Source organism: Entelurus aequoreus, linkage group LG12 (genome assembly GCF_033978785.1).
Source record: "Entelurus aequoreus isolate RoL-2023_Sb linkage group LG12, RoL_Eaeq_v1.1, whole genome shotgun sequence".
NCBI lineage: Eukaryota > Metazoa > Chordata > Actinopteri > Syngnathiformes > Syngnathidae > Entelurus > Entelurus aequoreus.
Genome location: NC_084742.1, coordinates 15,066,353 through 15,090,418, shown reverse-complemented (window position 1 = coordinate 15,090,418; position 24,066 = coordinate 15,066,353). Strand labels below are relative to the sequence as shown.

Below are 24,066 nucleotides of genomic sequence, written 5' to 3'. Positions count from 1 at the left end.
CTACTCACTGTGTCTACTAAGCAAAACAGAAGAACTTAGCTGTTGCACTGTCACACCTCCTACTTTTTTTTTCTTCTTATGGAACCTCAGATCTTTTTGTCACAATCTTGCCGGAGTCAACTGGCTGGAGAGAAAGGTGTCTTTTTATGCAACCAAACAAAATAATTACAAACAAAAAAGAAGTAGTTAAAAAAAAAATCTTAGGGCTGTTTTATGGTTAATTTTCTTAATCAGATTAATCATGATCAATCACAAGTGATTACTCGCTTGCATAATTAAAATGTGCTTAATGAAAGGACTCCAATATTTGTACAGGAATGCAATTTTAGTGTCAGAATGTCATCCAGCAACATTTTTAAACATTTATTTGCGCAAAACTTGGTAACACTTTTATCTAAAGTTCTTTCAGGCTGTATTTTGGAGTGAAATTTGTACTGACTTAAGCGTTGATCTGATCAATGACTCTACAGTGGTGAAGGTAAAAAAGTCTATAGGGTCAAAATAAAATGCATGATTAATCTGTGTGTTCATGATTAATGCAATATTTTTTGTGATTTATCACGTGTTAACTCATTAATTTTGACAGCCCTTAAATATATACGTATATTTTTAACCAAGTGTTTTTGTTTGTTTGTTGGTTACGCCCACAAGATTGAACTTGAGTCCTTAATAACAACTGCATCAGGAGGTTACATAATTATAGACCCCCACAGTTATTGTTGACGACTCTGTGGTTAATTGAATGGATGATTCACGCGCGTTATTAGTCCCATGCCCGTCATTCCTACAGCTAGTGTTTACCTACTTCTCACTGTTCTCCAATATTCTTATTCACTTTGAATAAAATATTGTGTAACCCTGTTGTTGCCTTCCCACTCTCCCTGACCTTCTTCTCATCTCCTGACTCCTGCCGTGTTGGAATGTCTGCAGCGTTTTTTGGCAAGTATTCTCCTCATGTCTTTGTCAACTCCTGACATTTTGGTACATTTAACGACTACTCGTGATTAATAATGACAACGCTAGCAAGCCGGCGTCTGCTTTTCTTCGCAAGCGATCAGTGCCCACACGTAGCGGCTGTGTGTGCGTGTTAAGACCCTCCCCCCCCACACACACACACACACACCACCACCTGTTCCAAACCCTCTCAGATGTGGTTTTGGCACCGCAGCAGCAAAACCGCATGTTTGCATTACTTAAAGGTGAAGCCATGAAGTAGAAAAGGAAAGGAAACGCTGTGACTTTATTTAGTAATCTCTTTGTCGTAAGGACACAAACAGCACTAGTTTAGCAACGTGCACTAAGGTGCTAACATTACTCTCATATTTTACCGGCAACGTCATGCTCGCTTAGCGTATTCGCTGAATAAAAAACAAAATGGTTAAACTTGACAGCTCCTATGTCTGCAGCTGACTGATGGTTAGTTGGAAGGGATCAGGACTGCATTTTAAGATGTGTAGTGAAGCCTGCCTTAGGGGACAAATATTGTTGGGTGGTTTTTTCTCTTTTATTGGTTCCCATTGTTATAATATTTTAGTAGTAGTATTATAGTATTGCCCCACAATTTTCAACAGTTCTCAGAACATAACCCTGCTATTAAATCAGAAATACTTTAATAATCCCCGAGGGGAAATTAACATTTTCAGCACAATCCCATTCATTAGTTCAGTGTCTATAGCAGGGGTGCTCAAAGGGAGGCCTGGGGGCCACAAAAGAAGGCTACCTAATTGAATACATATTCATACTGACTTCTTTCAAGTTGTACGATCATTGATCGCATGCCCGCTGTCATGTCCTTGTGATCATGTTTTGTTTTAGTTATGTCCTGTTGGTTTAAGACTTTTTAGTTCCTGTTTACGCTTCCTGGTTTGGTCACCATGGCAACTTATTAGTTTCACCTGTCTCACGTGCTGGAATCACGCACCTGTTTGTAATCAAGAGAGAGTATTTAAAGGCCTACTGAAATGAATTTGTTTTATTTAAACGGGGATAGCAGATCTATTCTATGTGTCATACTTGATCATTTCGCGATATTGCCATATTTTTGCTGAAAGGATTTAGTATAGAACAACGACGATAAAGATTGCAACTTTTGGTATCTGATAAAAAAAGGCTTGCCCCTACCGGAAGTAGCGTGACGTAGTCAGTTGAACATATACGCAAAGTTCCCTATTGTTTACAATGATGGCCGCATGAAGTGAGAGAGATTCGGACCGAGAAAGCGACAATTTCCCCATTAATTTGAGCGAGGATGAAAGATTTGTGGATGAGTAAAGTGCAAGTGAAGGACTAGTGGGGAGTTGAAGCTATTCAGATAGGGAAGATGCTGTGAGAGCCGGGGGTGACCTGATATTCAGCTGGGAATGACTACAACAGTAAATAAACACAAGACATATATATACTCTATTAGCCACAACACAACCAGGCTTATATTTAATATGCCACAAATTAATCCTGCATAAAAACACCTACGTGTTTGTTATGCTAGCTCCTAGCTCCTCTGCTAGCTCCTAGCTCCATAGAACGCGCCAATACAATTCAAACACCTGATCAACACACACAATCACTCAGCCCAAAAGACCGTTCACCTAACCCAAGGTTCATAAAGCTTATATATTTTTAAAAAGTTACGTACGTGACGCGCACATACGGTCAAGCTATCAAATGTTTAGCAGCCAAGGCTGCATACTCACGGTACCTGGTATTCAGCTGGGAATGACTAAAACAGTAAATAAACACAAGACATATATTTACTCTATTAGCCACAACACAACCAGGCTTATATATAATATGACACAAATTAATCCTGCATAAAAACACCTACGTCTTTGTTATGCTAACTCCTAGCTCCTATGCTAGCTCCTAGCTCCATAGAACACGCCAATACAATTCAAACACCTGATCAACACACACAATCACTCAGCCCAAAAGACCGTTCACCTAACCCAAGGTTCATGAAGCTTATATATTTAAAAAAAGTTACGTACATACGCAAAAAAAAGTTGCGCACATACGGTCAAGCGATCAAATGTTTAGAAGCCAAAGCTGCATACTCACGGTAGCACGTCTGCGTCTTTGTCATCCAAATCAAAGTAATCCTGGTAAGAGTCTGTGTTGTCCCAGTTCTCTACAGGCGTCTGTGTATCGAAGTCAAAAGTCCTCCTGGTTAGAGTCTCTGTTATCCGAGTTCTTCCATCTTGACTGCATCTTTCGGGAATGTAAACAAAGACGCGCCGGCTGTGTACTGTTGTTGCTGACTTCATTCGAAAAATACGTCCGTTTCGCACCGACAACTTTCTTCTTTGCTTGCTCAGCTTCTTTCTCCATAATGCAATGAACATAATTGCAACAGATTCACGAACACAGATGTCCAGAATACTGTGGAATTATGAAATGAAAACAGAGCTTTTTCGTATTGGCTTCAATGTGGAAGGCATACCCGTGTTCCCCGGGCTACGTCACGCGCATACGTCATCCTCAGAGGTGTTTCGAACCGGAAGTTTAGCGGCAAATTTAAAATGTCACTTTATAAGTTAACCCGGCCATATTGGCATGTGTTATAATGTTAAGATTTCATCATTGATATATAAACTATCAGACTGCGTGGTCGGTAGTAGTGGGTTTCAGTAGGCCTTTAAACCTGTCATTTTCTGTTGGTCGGCCTGGCGACATTGACTTCTGCTACCTCTGTTACGTCTACTAACTCTGTTACCCATGCTACGCTTGCTACCATAGTTTATGCTTCATGTCACGCCAAGTAAGTTTTTGTTTTTCCATGTCACAGTTAGCGAGTTTAGTTTTATGTCCATAGTTTCTGTCCATGTGTCAGTATTGTTTTCATAGCCATGTTTGTTCTCCGCCTTGTGCGCTCCTTTTGTTTGTTCTTTTGTTAGTGTAAAATTAAATTATGTATTTACCTTCATCCCATGTCCTTCCATTCCGGGAAAACAAACCATCCCACAGTCCACGTCATGACACCCGCAAGACTACACTGTAAAAAAAGTCAGTAGATTTTACTGTATAAACCCGGCAGTTCAGCCACCAGAAATTTACTGTAAAAACATCAGTGGTACCAATTTTCCATTTCCAGTAACGCACTGTACAAACGGGGAATGTGGCTTTTACAGTTAAAAAAATGTAGACGCTGAATTGCCAGAATTTTGTTCTAAAAATAACAGTGGTACTCTTTTTTGATTTCCAGTAATGCACTGTAAAAAGAGAAATTACCGTAGATTTTTCAAATTTATAGTAATGTGCTGTAAAAATAGTGGCTACAGATTTGGTGGTAAAAAACTGGCAGCTTAAACACAAAACATGTTTACGTAAAACAGTGGCATGTTTTTTCTTTAATTTACAGTAATTTTGAGTAAAAACACTGTCAATTTTACAGTGAAATTCCGTTGACTGGCCCGCCTGTTTTTTTTTTACTATAACATGTATAGATTTTTTTTTTTTTTATACTCTAACTGGTTAGCCTGCGGAACATTGGCACATTTTCAATTTGGCTCTTAGAGGCAAAAAGTTTGGGCACCCCTTGGTTTATAGATTTAATGCTAATGAGCGGTTTCTCTAAGAAATCACATTGTGCACTTTGACTTTTTACATATTCACCGCACCTGATCAATGTAATTATACTACAGCATAACATTAAGTAGTGGGGCAGGCGGGTGCAACCTTTAGCAACACCTGCTATGGGCGCTACGGTGCTAACATTACACCAGGGGTCACCAACGCGGTGCCCGCGGGCACCAGGTCGCCCGTAAGGACCGGATGAGTCGCCCGCGGGCCTGTTCTAAAAAAAAAAAAAAAAAAAAAAAAAAAAATTAAAAAAAAATAAATAAATAAAAAAATTAAATCTACATAGAAAAAACACAATATACACTTTCAATCAGTGCATCAACCCAAACAACCTCCCCCATGCACACTCATCCACACCCACTCACACAAAAGGGGTAATTTCTTTCTGCTACCAATATTCTGGTTCCCACAACATAGACAACACATCTGCAAGGGACACAGTCCCTGAACACAACATAGACAACACATCTGCAAGGGACACAGTCCCTGAAGCCCACATGATTGTATAGGCTGCTGGTCCACTAACATTTTCATTAATTACTATTTTTTATGTAATTATTTTTATATTGTTTTACTTTCTTTTTTATCCAAGAAAATGTTTTTTATTTATTTATCTTATTTTATTTTATTTTTTAAAAAAAAGGGCCTTATCTTCAACAGACCAGGTTGTCAATGATATTAGATTTGTTTAAAGGGTTTTTTAAAACAGGCCCAGTCCAGATAATGTCCAAGTCGGACTCAGCAACACACACCTTCATTCATGTACACAGAAAAAAATTAGGGAACACAACAGTGCATTTATAAACAAAATTACATGATCAAAATAAGCATTTATGTACAGTCCAGATTATGTCCAGGTCACTCAAATTAGGGAACACAACAACATATATCATATAATCTATAAACATAATTATACTTTCAAAATAAGCCTTTGAGGACTTCTCATCTATTTTTTAATGTTTTTTGGCATCATTATCGTTTTCAACCATGTAACTTTCTAAAGTTAGAAAATACTGAATAAATGTTTTAAAGAAAGTAATGCTAAGTGAATATCTGTTTTTGGCCTTAAAAATAAACATTTTACCGAGTACTATAATTAAATGGACTAAATCATGATTGTCAATGAACTCTCCTAAAATAACAGAAACCACATTAAGCTTCATAAACAAACCAATCCTTAAACACATTTTTTCAACTTCCACCCAAAACAAAGACACAATATGACAATACCAAAACAAATGCAGGGTGGATTCAGGCTCCTGACAACAAAATCGGCAATCATCTGACTCTGTCATATTCCATAATTTTAACATTTTCCCTGTGGGTAAGAAGTTATAAATAATTTTAATTTGAAAATAACGATTTTGCACATCGATAGGGGTTTTATAGATTAGTTTGAATTTGGCATCCCATGGCAACGGGCAGTCAAAAAAGTCATCCCATTTTCCATTTGTGTTGTATGAGGCAGCCTTCAAAGATTTCTTTATTAAATAAAAATTATATATTTTTCTATTTATTTTAGTTCCTTTTTGCCAACTAGAATTTCTTATTAGAGGTTTACAAACTAATAATTTAATAGTTCCATAATTAATTATTTATTTCCATCTTTTCCCAATTACTCCAGTTAGTTGATAAAATGAAAAGCTTGAGCAAGCATCACCATACATAGCTCTAAATTCATCATACTTCATAATTTTACCATTCTCATTGATAATATCATTGACAAAAATGATTCCTCTTTCAAACATATTTTTCCAAAAGAAAGGCTTTCCATCTATTACAATATAGGAGTTCATCCATATTAACTGCTGCAAAATATCGTCTCTTTTTTCTGGCACATAAAATTGAAAACACCACTATGAGTGGATTGTTTCCTTTATGAACCCCACCATGTTTCCCAGCAGACTCTCTGGGAGGGGATCACTTGTAAAAAAGGATACAATTTATTTTGATACAGTACATGTTTTTTGTCCAACAGGACATTTGTGTACCACTCAATGTTTAAATACATCTTTGGAACAATTGATGCTTTTAAAGACAGACACATAGCTTCAAGGTTGAGAAGTTTCAGGCCCCCATATTCATACTCTTTGTACAAAACCTTTCTTTTAATCTTTTCTGGTTTGCCGTTCCAGACAAAATCGAAGACCCTCCGCTCATAAATCTTAAAAAAGTTTTGTGATGGAGCTGGTAATGACAAAAACAAATAAATAAATTGAGGAATAATTAACGAGTTGGCAATAGACATTTTACCATACAAGGTTAGGGATTTCCCTTTCCATAATTGCATAATTTTGTCCAGCTTTCTTAGTCGATTATCATAATTTACTGAGCCTAGATCTTCCAGATTTTCTGGGACAACAACACCAAGTATGTTAACTGGTCCATCTGTCCACAAAACAGGCACTTTGCATTCCATTCGAAAGGACGTTCCCTTTAGATTTCCGATCCTTAACATTTTACATTCATCATAATTAAGCTTAAGGTCAGATTGCTGTGAAAATATGTCCAAAAGATTAAGAAGGTTCCGCAAACAATGAGGAAAAATCTTATCTTTGTGAATCAGCCTTTTCTGACATGAACTTCATCAAGAACAAACACAGAACACGCCTCACTGATGCACATCTGCAAGACTCACTCAGAGTTGCAGTGTCAAGTTACACACCAGAGTACAACACACTAGTTAACAGCATGCAATGCCAGGCTTCCCACTAACTGACAAAGAAACAGATAACAGATTTGGTGTCCAGTTCAAAGTGTGACATGATTTAAAAATTTGAGAGTTGACTTTTGTATTTTACATGAGTTATTATTTGTACAAACATGGTGCAAAGTAATTCATGATTTGTTAAAAAATGTTAGTGGCTAGCTAGTTAAAATGGGATATTGTGATTTCACAAGACTGTCTTAGAAGTGATCATTTGAAAATGTTCAATTTGAAAAATGTGCACTTAGAGAAAATATAAAAATAAAGTGTTGCATATTAATATTTATCTGTTTCTATATATATTTATTGTGAGAAATCATTAAGATGATCAGTGTTTCCACAAAGATAAATATCATTAATTATTAATAATAACAGAGTTAAAGGTAAATTGAGCAAATTGGCTACTTCTGGCAATTTATTTAAGTGTGTATCTAACTGGTAGCCCTTCGCATTAATCACTACCCAAGAAGTAGCCCTTGGTTTCAAAAAGGTTGGTGACCCCTGCATTACACTCACATTTTACCAGCAACGTCATGCCAGGTTAGCATATTCACTGAAGTAAAACTATTTTAAAACTTAAAGCTCCTACCACTGTAGCTGACAGAGATTCAGGCTGCATTTTAGAATGTGCAGCGAAGCCTAAATAAATATGTGTAGGGATGATAGATTTTCCTCACTTTTGGCACACATGAATATGCTCTGTGGACAAATACTACTACATTGATGCTGTAATTCGGACAGTTTAAAAGGTGCTTTTCAGGAGTTGGGCGGGATGATAGGAACGTTAGCGACCCTAGCATAGCTACGTGAGCTAACATTACAGTCACATTGCTGAAGAAAAACCTAAATTATTCAAACTTGAAGCTTTCGCGTCTGTGGCTGACAGTTGGCAGAGCTCCAGCCTGCATTTTAAGTTGTGTAGCGAAGCCTGACGAAGGAGGGTTTGTAAGGATGTAGGCATGCTTGGTGCTCTGGGGATTATCTTTATAAATACATTTTAGTTGAAATGTGGTGCTTTATGAATGGAATCAAGGCGAGAAGTGACCATGTAATGTTGTATCTATCTGAGTTACTTCAGTACTATATCAAATGTAAACTTAAACCCTCAGACAAATGTATTCAGACGTCACTCCGTCATTACTCTTGTGGCTAAATATGAAAGGAAAAGCACATGGCTGCAATTATTTCCCCCCAACTACCCCCCGATTGACAAAATGCCGCTGTCGCCATGAGAGCCCTCACTGTACGCTATAATCAAGATGTGCGGTGCGTTAAGAATTCCTGCAATATTTCTATTCAGGACTTGCTCTGTGAATAAAATATTGTGTGACCTTTGAACCCTCCCCCTTGTGGTTTCACCCATTTTCCTTCTCTTCTTCTCCTCTCTGGGTGATCCTCCTCATTCCCTCTCTCTCTGCTGGGATTTATTTCCACTCCAGGGAAAGATGGCAAGTATTTTTTTATTTGGATTTTTAATTTTTTGAGCTTTTTGTTTCTTTAACCAACGCAACCTATCAAGTACCTTCACGTAGTCGCAGTTTATATTGAAAGCACCTAGCAAAGTTTGTGACTAACCTTGAAAAGGAGTAGGAGGAAGCTGAGCCTAGGTCACGAAGAAAGAACCCAAACAAGGAACATAAAATACAAATCAGTCAAAGTTGTCAATAATTGTAATAAACAGGTGTGATAAATATTAATGGATGCATACCGTAAATACAAGAATATAATGCACATAATGACTTATTGTACAAACCCTGTTTCCATATGAGTTGGGAAATTGTGTTGGATGTAAATATAAACGGAATACAATGATTTGCAAATCCTTTTCAACCCATATTCAATTGAATGCACTACAAAGACAAGATATTTGATGTTCAAACTCATAAACTTTTTTGCAATTAACTTAGAATTTCATGGCTGCAACACGTGCCAAAGTAGTTGGAAAAGGGCATGTTCACCACTGTGTTACATGGCCTTTCCTTTTAACAACACTCAGTAAACGTTTGGGAACTGAGGAGACACATTTTTTAAGCTTCTCAGGTGGAATTCTTTCCCATTCTTGCTTGATGTACAGCTTAAGTTGTTCAACAGTCCGGGGGTCTCCGTTGTGGTATTTTAGGCTTCATAATGCACCACACATTTTCAATGGGAGACAGGTCTGGACTACAGGCAGGCCAGTCTAGTACCCGCACTCTTTTACCATGAAGCCACGTTGATGTAACACGTGGCTTGGCATTGTCTTGTTGAAATAAGCAGGGGCGTCCATGGTAACGTTGCTTGGATGGCAACATATGTTGCTCCAAAACCTGTATGTACCTTTCAGCATTTATGGCGCCTTCACAGATGTGTAAGTTACCCATGTCTTGGGCACCAATACACCCCCATACCATCACAGATGCTGGCTTTTCAACTTTGCGCCTTTAACAATCCGGATGGTTCTTTTCCTCTTTGGTCCGGAGGACACGACGTCCACAGTTTCCAAAAACAATTTGAAATGTGGACTCGTCAGACCACAGAACACTTTTCCACTTTGTATCAGTCCATCTTAGATGAGCTCAGGCCCAGCAAAGCTGACGGCGTTTCTGGGTGTTGTTGATAAACGGTTTTCGCCTTGCATTGGAGAATTTTAACTTGCACTTACAGATGTAGCGACCAACTGTAGTTACTGACAGTGGGTTTCTGAAGTGTTCCTGAGCCCATGTGGTGATATCCTTTACACACTGATGTCGCTTGTTGTTGCAGTACAGCCTGAGGGATCGAAGGTCACGGGCTTAGCTGCTTACTTGCAGTGATTTCTCCAGATTCTCTGAACCCTTTGATGATATTATGGACCGTAGATGGTGAAATCCCTAAATTCCTTGCAATAGCTGGTTGAGAAAGGTTTTTCTTAAACTGTTCAACAATTTGCTCACGCATTTGTTGACAAAGTGGTGACCCTCGCCCCATCCTTGTTTGTGAATGACTGAGCATTTCATGGAATCTACTTTTATACCCAATCATGGCACCCACCTGTTCCCAATTTGCCTGTTCACCTGTGGGATGTTCCAAATAAGTGTTTGATGAGCATTCCTCAACTTTATCAGTATTTATTGCCACCTTTCCCAACTTCTTTGTCACGTGTTGCTGGCATCAAATTCTAAAGTTAATGATTATTTGCAAAAAAAAAAAGTTTATCAATTTGAACATTAAATGTCTTGTCTTTGTAGCATATTCAACTGAATATGGGTTGAAAATGATCATTGTATTCCGTTTATATTTACATCTAACACAATTTCCCAACTCATATGGAAACGGGGTTTGTATAATGAGGGAAGAAATGCAAAAATACTGTAAGACTAAGTTGGTGATGAAGAGTAACAACTGACAATCATTTCATAGTTAATAATGAATAAATAATGACCATAAGAATGAATGAATTCAGTATAAATTATATCGGACACTGCGGTGCATTGTGCTTCCATATGGCTTGCTTGTAAACGCAAAGGGTGTCCCAATCTGATTGTGGTAGCGGATATCTTTTCCATATAAGCATCTAAATGTCCTCCAATAAGTATACAAGATTGGTCTTTTTTTCTATTCTAGTCAGGTCATTTAAAAAAGTTAAACATGGTAGGATATAGGCTACTATGTGCTGGCAGCTACACAACAGCTAAGCACACCAACGAGACATACATTATAGCAGTGGCAGACCGTGCGTTTCCCACTAAGGCCTTCAGTGATGTCCGACTTCAATGATTACCTCTCCAAAAAAACATAATTGATGTCACCACATGACCATTGCTGGAGAAACAATATACAGAAACTCATTTATGCACTACTTCGCGTTGAAACACCTCAACAGTGTACAAAGCAGATTTAAAAATCAATACAACCACATTAGCAATTAAAACATATCTTATGTCAAAAATAAAATGTCAAAAAACGTGAACAATTTAAGAAATAAAATATTTGAACTCATAATTTGTAGCACCCATTCAATGTTGTATAACCCCTTGTCGTCGGTTGATTCGAGTGGAAATGGCAGGTATTTCCCCATTTCATCGTGTGTTGTGATCTATGTGGCTCTATTTTAGCCTAAAATACGCATTGAGCCTATAAAGTGTGTTAAATCTTAATAATAAATAGGTTAGTGTTTTTCATACCTGCAATTGTTCTCTGTTTGACTCATTTCACTTGATCAAACCTTTTCCAACATTCCACACTACAAAATACTGAAAGTATGTATGATTCCTGCTGACATCGGGATCGGCCAATACTCAAGGCTCCAATATCGGTATCGGAAGGGAAGAAGTTGTATGAGGATAACCTTGATAAACACTATGTTTGTATGAGCTTCTTCAAATCAGCTCCTTGCAATCCACAAATTGACACACAGAGTTGTATTGTGGGACGAGCATACACATGTTTTGAAGGACTTTTTATTCCTTGTGTTCTGTGCTTGATTTTAGCTGTTTGAAAATGCACCAAGTCTGTGAATGATCACTTTTTGGATCATTTACTGTATGTAGCATGATTAATGCACCCAACTGATTAATTTTTTGCAGTGCAGTTAGTGATTGTAGTGTACTTTTATAATTATTCCCTCGTATCTCCACACAATAATACAACATATAAGTAACTCTAAGTGCACTCGCTGTCAAACCTCCCAGAAAGCCCCCCTCTAATGATGAGAAACCAAACAATGTTCCCTACCTTTCACCAGTTTCTGAGAGTCTGCTGGCTGACAAGTTTGATGAATACGGCTTCACGCTCATAGCACCGAGGTAAGATTGAACGTCTTTCATTCCTTTTAATGGACGCCACATTTATTTCCCCGTTAACGACCCTCTTTCTCTCTGTCAGGGTGTACTGCAAGGACCTGAAGCTGCCCGACAAGGACAAAAGCAATACGGAGTTCCTCATGGAGTTCAACAATTACATCGACACCAAGACTCCCAACAACCCCATGTGTGAGTGACCTAACCGTAGCCGCCAGTCCCACGCCGACGACAGGGAGAAATGAGCTGGAAATGTGCTGATTCAGCTCTTTTCCCACCAGGCAGCCAGCGTTTGCATAAGTGGACATAAGTATTGGGACTGTGTAAATGAGGGACGTCCAGATTTTGCTCACCACTAAATTGAATTAATGAATTGATTGGAGTAATTAGGAGGTGTTGGAAGTACCTAATATGTATAGGGGAGACATCTGGCTACGGCAGTAGTTTTCAAATAGTGGGCCGGGCTCCTCTGGGGTGTGTGTGAGAGGCAAGCATTTATTTTAGGTGAGGTAACTGAGAACAAATTCTCATTTTATCAAGAGGCAGCAGACAGACAACAGGGTTAAAATATACTGTAGGGAAGGCATTCATATGGCCCCATTCCTGGGTTAATCATTTTGCAATGCAGTCTGCTGAAAATGATGGAAAGCGCCTCCCTACATAGCAATTGACGCTGTGGTCAAAGTTGGAATTGCTACAAAATTGCCACATTTTAAGATATTCAACACTGGCAGCCAAAGTGGATAGTGTACACCCAAATTCGTCACGGTTTTTGTGCGACGAATGGGGCCATATGAATTCCCTTCCTACTGTATGTGTAGAAAATACGCAAGCTGTACAATGTGATGTGATTACGTTGTCAAAGACATAAAACAGGTTAAAAACTGGTGCATCAGTCGAGCATGATTTACCTCACTAACTTTTTAAATGAAGGTGAATGAGGTGAGTTGTAATGTTTGTTGCAAGGTGTTCCAATCATTTGGGGCTAAAACATTGAAAAGAAAATGGACTAAAAGTAGTCCAGAGTTTTGGATTGTGAAGGATAATGTAACCGCTAGATTGGAGAGTGTGTGTGGAAGTTCCAAAGAGCGAATATAAGATGGAGTCTTACCAATGAGTGTTTTATAGAGAAACAGGGACCAATGTATTTGTCTGTGTGAGTAAAGAGAGGGACAATTTACCAGAGTACAGTTTACAGTTGTGGGTGTTAAAGGGAAGTCCAGTGACAAAGCAAATGGCAGCGTGACATACGGGGTCTGACTTGTGGAAGAGAGTTTTTGAAGATGTTCTACTAATCCATGATTGGAAGGAGATTTATTTCAAACAGATGCAGTTTAGCAGAATGTGTCCATGAAGAGTTGTTCCGGTGAAGACAGCCTATCCTGGTTTTACTTTAGAGAGTAGAATGTTAAATGTGTGTTTCAAATGTAAGTGAACTGTCAACACAGATTCCCAAGTCTTTGTAATAAGAGAAGAATTGCACAGCGGAAACATTAAGAGATAGAATATAGCTCAGATGATCGATTTGCGTGAGATTTCTGTCAGAAATAATACAAACTGGTCTACTAACATCCAAATATCACATGCTAAATATAGGAGATATGTTATAATAATATACATTTTATGTGAAAAAAACAAATACCATGAAAAAAAAAACTGAAAATAATAAATTGAATTACCGTAGTTTTAATCAGCCCCTTAAGTCATCCAGCAGCTATAAAATTTGAAAATGTCATTGCCGAGTAGACTACCGTATTTCCTTGAATAGTCGCAGGGGCGTTAATTAATTTAAAACCTCCTGTCACGCCTGCGTTTACCGGAAACCGGCGGGATGGCCGTGCATGCGGTAATTATTTTAAAACCTCTTCTCACTCCGGCGTTTACCAAGAGGAATCCATAAAATTTAGACGTGCGCTTTGAGTGTGATGTAAGCATACCATCATGAAAAGCACATTTAATTAAAAAACACGTTATTATGGTCTTACCTGTACTTATAAATGGAGTCCATTTGCAGCTCCTTCTGACCAAAAGCATCGATAACTTGTTTATAGAAGTCTTCATTATTTTCTTTTTTCCGTTTTAAAAGTCTCTGTCTCGATGGAGATATTCCTTTAATTATTACCTCCTGCTTCCATTGAAAGTCCAGTTTAGAAAACTGTTTTATTTTAGATACCGGTATGTAATTCTCCATGTTAGAAGGAAGAAAAAAAATCTCTTGCTTCACTTCTTCTGCAGTACCGGAAGTCGCAAGAAGGATCACTAGCGCGGCAGCGCCCTCTACCACCAGGAGGCGGGAGTCATTTAATGACTTATACAGTATTTCACACACGCAGCTACGGTATATTAATAAAACATAGCTGCTTACTGTTCTCTTTAGCATACTGTACCGGTATTCAATAGCTTGGACCTTAAATCCTACTGAATAGCTCTTTATCTTTTTTCCTTTGTGCGATTGTAAACTACTAAAAGCAGCTTCCTCCATTTTGAAAATGAGGACAGATGCGTCACTCGTGACGTAACGAATTTGACCCGGTGGAAGTTCTAGCCATATGCTAAATATTTTGCAAAACGAGTTTGACCCGGTGAAAATTATAGACATGCGATAATGAAATTAATATTTTGCGAAACGAATTTGATCCGGCTTCAATAATAAACCGGCGATAAGGCCAAGCATGCGTTAATTATTTTGAGAAACGAGATTGACCCGGCAGTAATTATAGACGTGCGAATACTATATTCCCTGCGCCAATTCAAGGAAATACGGTATATGTCTCATATTTTTATTTCTGACACTCCAAATATGTTGACATCCTGACACGTCTTTATAGTGCGATTGCCTCCTTTCTCACATTCAAGATTCAAGATTGTTTATTGTCATATGCACAGTTAAACAGAAAGTTTGCCGTACAATGAAAATCTTACTTTGCTAGTCCACCCTTCAACAAGTCACACGGTACTTAGCTAAAATAAAAATAAAAATGTATATGTATATATATCCAAAGTAGTAATCAGAGCAAAGGGTGGCTATTTTGAAGAAACTACAATATAAAACATGTTTTCAGTTATTTCACCTTTTTTTTTAAAACACGTAACTCCACATGTATTCATTCATAGTTTTGATGCCTTCACTGACAATCTACAATGTAAATAGTCATTAAAATAAAGAAAACGCATTGAATGAGATGGTGATGACTTGGCCTGTACTGTGGATGTAAAAGAGCATCTGCAGAACTGTTCCAGTATCGACAAATCACATTGCGAGCGCTAAATGATTATATTTGATCATCTCCTCTTCCCAGTATTGTGGGCGTTCTGATGATTAGCATATATTCTGCATATTTACGAAGACAAAGACTCTACGGGTAAATTGATTTAACCTAAGACACGCACGAGCTTAGTGGATCCGTTTTGCTTGCTATCAAGTGTACACATGTTGTAAGACACGCAAACCTATAATAGATCAGGGTCTTAGTCTAAGCTTGAATATGTTCAGTGATAACTGTAATGTACAAAGTGGATTCTGAATGTTAGTAGAACGTGTCTGCATCTCAGACAAGACAGTGTGGAGGGAGAAGCTGTATGTATAAATAATTGTGTCATTGACTCATCGGCATACAAATGTGTTTGCAAAGTTACAAAGGGAGTTTTCCATAGTGTGAGTTATAATGTTGATGTAAATATTGAAGAGTGTTGGACCTAGTATAGAACCTTGTGGAACACTCGTGGTAAGTGGTCATTTCAATTAAGGGGTGATTGGTATGAAGACATTTCTCCACCCTAGGGGGGGTCGTGACAGAAAATAATTTTAGAAACCACTGTGCTGATCATCCCCAAAGCGCCCCCCCCTGTTTGTATGGAAGGTCGTGCATGACCAGGAAAACGCGCATGTCACCTATTTGATGCTAACTCCAAAAGTCTGACCATCACACGCCTTGTTGCACATGTGTGAGGCACACACCTATATGGCTGCTCGACCTCATCCAATTACTGTGTGTTTTGTGATAAAGAGCAGCGACACGTCAAGTTGAGAGCACGAGCCGCGGGCCGTAAAACGCCAATCAGGGGCCAGTGGGCCTTCTCCTTAACATCTGACCGACATGTTAATGGCCCCTCGCTCGCCTTGTTTGTCAGCATTTTGCAACAAGCCGCCGCCGATAAAATGTCTCACTCCATTAAGTGATTACTTTCACCGTTATTAGCTGCCAGTTCAACGAGGCGAGGGTGAGCTGTTCGTACCACCGCGGTGGTGAAAAAGTACATTAGGAATTCCTGGGCTGCTTTGAATAAGTCATGAAAAGCGGCGGCGGCTTAGACTAGAGTGTTAGAGCAGCTGTCCTCCGTGTTTAATGGACTGGAACTTCAAAGTCACCAGGAAAAATATCGCCTGTTATGTTTGTCATGTGGTTCGGCTGGAGAAAACCATTTGTTAGACTGTTAGCATGGCAGCCTCATTGCTAGTCTAGTTTATTTGGAACATGCCTAACAAAGTTACACTAAAGAACATCGCATGTTTTGTTCAATGTCCAAAAAGGAGTAGGAAGGAGCAGTTTTACGATGATAGTATGTGCACTTTCTATGTTTAACATGTTCACTTATTAGACTTTTCCAATAGAACAAAGTATATGTAATCCCTCGTTTGTTGCTGTTCATTGGGCCTGACTGTAGTGAATTAATTTCCGCTAAATAACACTAAATTGGCCCTAGTGTGTGAATGTTTGTCTATCTGTGTTGGCCCTGCGATCAGGTGGCGACTTGTCCAGGGTGTACCCCGCCTACCGATCCGAATGCAGCTGAGATAGGCTCCAGCACCCCCCGCGACCCTGAAAGGGACAAGCGGTAGAAAATGGATGGATGGATGGAATTATTGATTGTAAATTTAATATTTTAAAAGCTACCGCATAAAAAAATACTCTTCACAACATTCTAAATACGGGTTTTAACATTATGTAAGCCCACTTTACATGAAATAACACCCACATAGTCACCTTTACACTCTGATCCAATATAAAGGGGCATGACACTGGTGGCTGGGCCAATCAATGGCCACGATACTGAACGGCGAGCTCTGATTGCTTTGGATTCACTGAATGGTCGATACTGTTGTAGTATTAATATTTTTAGTTCATTTAGCCATTTGTAAAATATGTAGAATATCCCTTTAAAAAACTGCGATAGCCGCTAACATCAAAGTGTAATGTGGGGAGTGACGAATGTACTAAAGTTAACGTGTATTGATTATAGTAAATCATACTTGCCAACCCTCCCGTTTTTAGCGGGAGAATCCCGTTGTTCAGCGCCTCTCCCCACAACCTCCCGGCAGAGATTTTCTCCCGACAAACTCCCGGTATTCAGCCGGAGCTGGAGGCCACGCCCCCTCCAGCTCAATGCGGACCTGAGTGGGGACAGCCGTTCTCACGTCCGCTTTCCCAGCAGCTTGCCTGCCCAATGATGTCATCACATCTACGGCTTTTAGAGAGTAGAGTGCACAACAAGGAGAGAGAGTTCTTGGTTTCTTATGTGGGTTTATTGTTAGGCAGTTTCATTAACGTCCTCCCAGCGCGGTAACAACACACAACAACAGCAGTCACGTTTAGTCTACCGTAAAGCAGTTCGTCTGCCGTAAACAGCAATGTTGTGACACTCTTAAACAGGACAATACTGCCACCTACTGGATAGCCTGCAGAACACTGAAATTCAAGTATGTCTTTTATTTATATGTATAATAAAATAAAAAATAAAAATAAAATATATATATAGCTAGAATTCACTGAAAGTCAAGTATTTCATACATATATATATATATATATATATATATATATATATATATATATATATATATATATATATATATATATATATATATATATATATATATATATATATGAAATACTTGATTTGGTGAATTCTAGCTGCCGAGTCATACCAAAGACTATAAAAATGGGACCCATAACCTCCCTGCTTGGCACTCAGCAACAAAGGGTTGGAGTTGGGGGTTAAATCACCAAAATGATTCCCGGGCGCGGCGCCGCTGCTGCCCACTGCTCCCCAAGGGGATGGGACAAATGCAGAGGACAAATTTCACCACATCTAGTGTGTGTGTGACAATCATTGGTACTTTAATCTTTAATCTTAATCTTAAATATACTCTCCTCTTAACCACGCCCTTAGCCACGCCCCAACCACGCCCCCGCCCCAAACACGCCCCCCCACCCCCCCACCTCCCGATATTGGAGGTCTCAAGGTTGGCAAGTATGTAGTAAATACATAAATAAATTGTGTTAAAATTGATAGAAAATGCATTGTCATAAATCGATAGTCTTTTTTTGTCATGATCCGTTGCCCGGGTCATGTCTTTGGTTTTGGGTGGGGTATTATTCTTATGTTTACTTTCTGGTTTATTGAGTGCTGTTCTCCGCACCTGCCCTCGTTTGGTGATTGGTGTACCCACCAGGTGTTTGCGTTGGTCGTGACCCCTTGTGTACTTGGTCTTTCCACTTACTTGGCGCAGGTACTTTGTTCGCCATTAGCGACAAGTTGTGTTCGGTGCAGTCTCTCTTGACGATAGTAAGTTTTTGTTATGCTAGCTCCTCGTTACTCTCTGTGTTTGTATGCTACGCTAAATTTTGCTTTAAGTGGCCTTAAGCTCCCTCCTTTTTGGATTTTCGCATTATATTGGTGGATTAAAAGACTCTTACCTGCATGCTGCCTGTCCTGCTTGTGTTTCCGCATCCTGGGGAACACGACCTCGCTATCATACGACCTGATCATAAGTTAAAGTTAAAGCACCAATGATTGTCTCACACACACTAGGTGTGGTGAAATTTGTCCTCTGCATCCCCTTGTTCACCCCCTGTGAGGTGAGGGGAGCAGTGGGCAGCAGCGGTGCCACGCCCGGGAATCATTTTTTTGGTGATTTAACCCCCAATTCCAACCCTTGATGCTGAGTGCCAAGCAGGGAGGCAATGGGTCCCATTTTTACAGTCTTTGGTATGACTCGGCTGGGGTTCGAACTCACAACCTACCGATCTCAGGGCGGACACTCTAACCACTAGGCCACTAAGTAGGCGTAACGTTTTTTTTTGTTAATTTGTTCCCCAAAAAATCGGACGACGACTGAATCATACATATAAAGAAGCTATTTATACCAGACGAAATTTAGTAGTTTCAATTCATCCCTAAAATATAAACAAAAAATTAAGTTTTATTAAAAATATTTATAGTTGTACTTTCACAAAACCACGTAAAATACAGAAGTACCTCAATTTATGAGCTCAATCGGTTTTATGACTGAGCCTGTATCTCAAATCAACGTCCATTGAAATGAATTCAAATAATTTTACTTTTGACCTATTTTGGTGCTAGGTCCACCAAAATAGCACAATTTTAACACATAACATGCCTTGAAAAAGAAAAAGAAAATTTTAGATAACAAATATTGTTTAACAACAATTGAATATAATGTCCTACAAACAACTGCAGTTGTTTTATGAAGAAATGTTTTCCAGCTGACCGAAGAGAACTTTGAAATCCTTTATGGTCTGTTCTGATTGGTGCCTTGCTATCTTATTACATCCGACAGTCGAGAGCGTTAACATTGTCCGTGGCGAGTAATGGTGTTGAAAAAGCGGATATTCCTAGTCAAGCTATCTCCCACAATCAGAGCTGGGAGGGAGAAAAAGTGGACACCACACCGGCAGCTTCAGGGGTGGGAAGGAAGCGAGCCGTGCGAGGAGGAGCAATACTAAGAAGTGGTAGGACGTCACCGAATTTGGCGGGAAAGCTATGGAAATTGAACCTCTGCCAAAGGTTTTCCATGCTTGGAAAATTGTTTATCTAGCTATAAGCTAATGCCAGCAAGTGAGACCGGATGTTTTTGGGCGGATCTTACAAGTGTGTCATTTACTACGCCATTTAGCAGCGGAGAGGCTTGTAACTCAGATTTTGCATGCAATTCAATTGTGTTTCTCCTCATCTCCTTTATCAATATGCTGCCATTTGCTATTTTCTTTAGACCCATGATGTCTTATTTTTCAGTCGTACTTAATAAGAAAAAAAAAGGACAGATGAGTTACTAATGCCTGGGATTCTCTGTTTGCGCACTCGATTCTGCGGAACAATACGTGAGCAAGTAGACTAATTTGTTATGTGCAATGTTTGGCCGTAGGACAATCGAGACGGTATACAAAAAAACGAGGTTTCTATCATCTATCTATCCATTTTCTACCGCTTGTCCTTCCCGAAACAGGAATAAAAACTGATCGGAACAATGTATGAAGAGTAGATAAATATCAAATATAATGTCGATAAAAGTGGCAGAAGAAATTAAAATATGATATATGATAGATAATACCTTGCTAGATAATAAATGATTATTTGAGATTAATGATATCAGACACTGAGTGAATGCATGAATAGACTTTGTTATTGCACATTAAGAAAAATGGAATTGCGGATGATCGGCCAGCAGCAGTAATGCAGGAACAGATAGAACGTGTGTTGCAAAGAATTTTACTCTGCGTATTGATATGCTAAAAGTTAGAAATACAAATGTCGGAAATGTAACTTGTCCCTGTGTGGTCATATTTCTCCTGTCTTTCTGTCTTATTTTGTTTTCCTGATGATATATTTGCAATGGGACATTTTGCTAAATGATCACTTCAAGGCTCCTTGACTTGTTGATATCCAACAAGCAGAGCTGGCCCTGTGCTCTATAAGTGATTTTCACACCCGGAAAATGTAAACCATATCACTATTTTTTGGCTCGTGCCCTGAGTTAAGTCATATGTGAATGTGAGTTGCGTTAAAGAAATGTCACTATGTAAATGAAGGCCATCTAGCATACAAATGATTCCCAGCTTTTCTTTCGTATCGTATATACCCCTAAGGAACAAATCTTTATTTTTCTTTCTGCCTTTATTTTATTGCTTTTCCATCTTTTACCCCCCTCACACATCATGTTTCATTCCTTGTTGGCTATCGATACTCCTCGTGCATTTATTTAACACATTCCTGCCGATAGCTAGCTTTCCAGGCCATTAGCTCCAAAAACTATAACATGTTTTTTTTTTTTTCTTCCAAAGATTGACAATCAAATACACACGCTTGACAATTTTTGATCTGTCAGCAGGACAGTGCAAAACGACTTGGCCAGATGTTGATGCTGTTTTTACTCTTTAGGCAATGTGGAGCTGGTGAACCGATTGCTCCTGGATGCTGGCATCACTTCAGATCTCATCAAGATTTGGAAAGAGAATAAGCTGCCGTGAGTACGAAGATGGCCAAAACGAGCCTGCGCTTATATTCTGGCTTTTCATTTAAAGAAATCCAGTCCGTATATATGTTTTCTCTCCTCAGGCACGGTGTCACAGCCAGATTTGTTGCCACCGATGGAGGGATCACCCGGGTATACCCCAAAAGGTAAGGTAGTTAAATGCATGATGACTGATGGTATTTAACTTGTTGTGGTGCAATATGACATTTTCCAACATTTATCCATCAATTTGTTCCCGGCCGTCCTTGATTTTTTTCAAGATCAGTTCAGATGTAGGCTCCGCTCCCTGCGGTTCCCTTCTTCTTTCCATACAGACTAATAGGGGAGATACAACCTTGACTTGTTCCCTCAAATGTGCATCCCTAAGAGGAAACTCTTTCAGTCCACGACAAGCATCTAAAAAAATGTCATCTGTATAAAAGCTCATTAGTTGAAAGCACAGTGAGTCCAACCCAGACCCTTGGGGTATCCCTAAAGGAAAAATATGTCAGATGTTGCTTTTGTTTTAAAAATTTATAGAACATAATTCATTTGGAGCCCAAATAGCACAATTTAAAGCAGCCCCAGTGGCAAATGTGAAGCTCTGATTGTTCAAAAGTGGTATTTTACATAAAATGAATACAAAATATAACAGCTTTTGGCGGGGGGGGTTAACATTATGCCATCATGCAGTGTTGTGGTTGAGGCGTGTCGTCAAATTGAGTTACTTTTATCGGGAATGAATCTGGTTCCAATCCAGCTGTTGATTAAGATGACTTTTTCAGATTTGTCGTGTCACTCAATTGTATGACCATTAATGTACAGTTTCTCTTGACTTCATTGCGTAAAGAAGAGATTAGCTGATTCATGTAGTATTATCTGTGGATAAAAACAATCATAATAATATATAATCATTATATATATTTGTATTACTTATTAGTGCATCTCCTGGGGGTAGAGCTTCCCCTCTCTTTAAAACCTATATGATGCCTCGGTTTTGAATTTTAATCAAGGGTCCTTGAACGCACTACAGTTACATGTTATGATATGCAAAAGTGCAACTTAAACATAAACAATGTTGCTATATTTTTACATTTCTTCTCTCACCCCATCTTTTAAAACGGATTTAAAGGAATGAAAAATATCTTCAAATCTTTACAGAAGTCGGCCAATTAGAACCAATTTTTAACTAGGGATGGGCACTTAAACCCGGTTCCATATTGGCTCCGGTGCCAACAGAAACAGTAGTAACCCCACTTATAAAAATAAGTAGCTATCGTTGGCTCATTACATCATAACACCACTGGCACTGCAGGCCCCCAGCACTACCCAGTAGCCACAACAACACAGGACTTCTTCATTATGCACCTTTGACAGTTACGGCGAGTGAGGTTGCATTAAAAAAAAACTCTGAATTATGAGCATTGCTAAGCAAGTTGTTTTTTTGCACATTTTTCTTGTTCTGTTAAGCTGCCATAAATATGACAATTTGTTGTGGATTTTAGTTCTCATTTTAAATGTATTACTTGGTTATCATTTAATTTACAAATTTGAAGTATTTAGATTAATAGTCTGTTCAATTTGAATGTCACAAAATTCCTTAACAAAAAAAAGGCTGTTTTGGTTTTTTTTGCATTTTTTCAGTTTTTTAAGTAACAATTTGGTATTAGTATTGGATACAATTTAACAATTCCCATTCCTACTCTTAACTCTCGTCAGACTTCAGGACAATCTCATAAAACATACAATAATTTGGGTTTTGCTGTCTTTGGTCGGAAGAGCGAAAATCGGGACAAAAAAATTGTAATTATGTGTGCTCTTTTATGTCACGCCATCCACTAGGGGACACACATTTTCAAAGTCATGTATAGAGGGAGTGTGGACAACTAAACCACTTGGGTGAATAATGTAAACTCACTGCACCGGTATGTTTTAGCGCCTTAATGGTGAGTTTACTGACAGATATAAGTAAGAACTTTACACTACTTTATATTAGAAATGGCAACAGCGTAGGATAAATCTCCCATAACAAGAACATGGAGAAAAAGAAGCTAATCGACTACAGTGTCAGCACGGACTACAAAGGCGAACGCGCGCAATTTTTCTGGATTTATGCAGATCCCAAATACAGATCAGCAGGTACCAGAAGGTAAGAAAAGTTGCTTTTGCATAATATTGCGAAACAAAACTCCAGATAGCATGTCTTACCTTATACACACACACCATAATAATACGTGTATGTTGAAGCAAAGTACAATCCATCAAGCTGTGCTGCTTCATAGCTTACCAAAGTCGTACTAAAACATCTGATAGATTTTTGAGCGCCATGTTTAATGTGCTATATTTTCAATGGAACATATAAAATGTTGGTGTTGTTTACTTAAGTCATACTGTAGTCTACACGTATCTCTTGTGTGTGACTGCCATAATATTGCAGTGCACACATATCTCTTATGTTTGACTGCCATCTACTGGTCACACTTATCATTTTACCATGTACCAAATAAAATAGCTTTGAGGTCGGTAAGCACAACCAGAATTATTCCGTACATTAAGCGCACTGGGTTATAAGGCGCACTGTCGAGTTTTGAGGAAAAAAAAGGATTTTAAGTGCGCCTTATAGTCCGGACAAACAAAACGTATTTGATGCACTCTGCTTATGCAGTGTTTAGTGACTAGCAGGCTGTCTAAAACACTTCTGACGGCGAAATGTACATTAGAAAATACAGAACGACCAAAAAAAGCCACTTTAGCCTCACTTTGCCAAAATCCTCATT

The 24,066-nt window shown here is 38.8% G+C and overlaps 1 protein-coding gene across 1 annotated transcript in view; it reads left to right on the top strand.

Moving 5' to 3' along the window:
* The window catches only part of cacna2d1a (calcium channel, voltage-dependent, alpha 2/delta subunit 1a), an 88,467-nt gene that overhangs the window by 43,548 nt on the left and 20,853 nt on the right, over window positions 1-24,066 (top strand). The window contains exons 22-25 of the mRNA XM_062066739.1: window positions 11,985-12,045; window positions 12,125-12,231; window positions 21,217-21,301; window positions 21,394-21,456. Coding sequence (XP_061922723.1) covers window positions 11,985-12,045; window positions 12,125-12,231; window positions 21,217-21,301; window positions 21,394-21,456 — 316 coding nt within the window. The remainder of the gene's footprint in view (window positions 1-11,984; window positions 12,046-12,124; window positions 12,232-21,216; window positions 21,302-21,393; window positions 21,457-24,066) is intronic.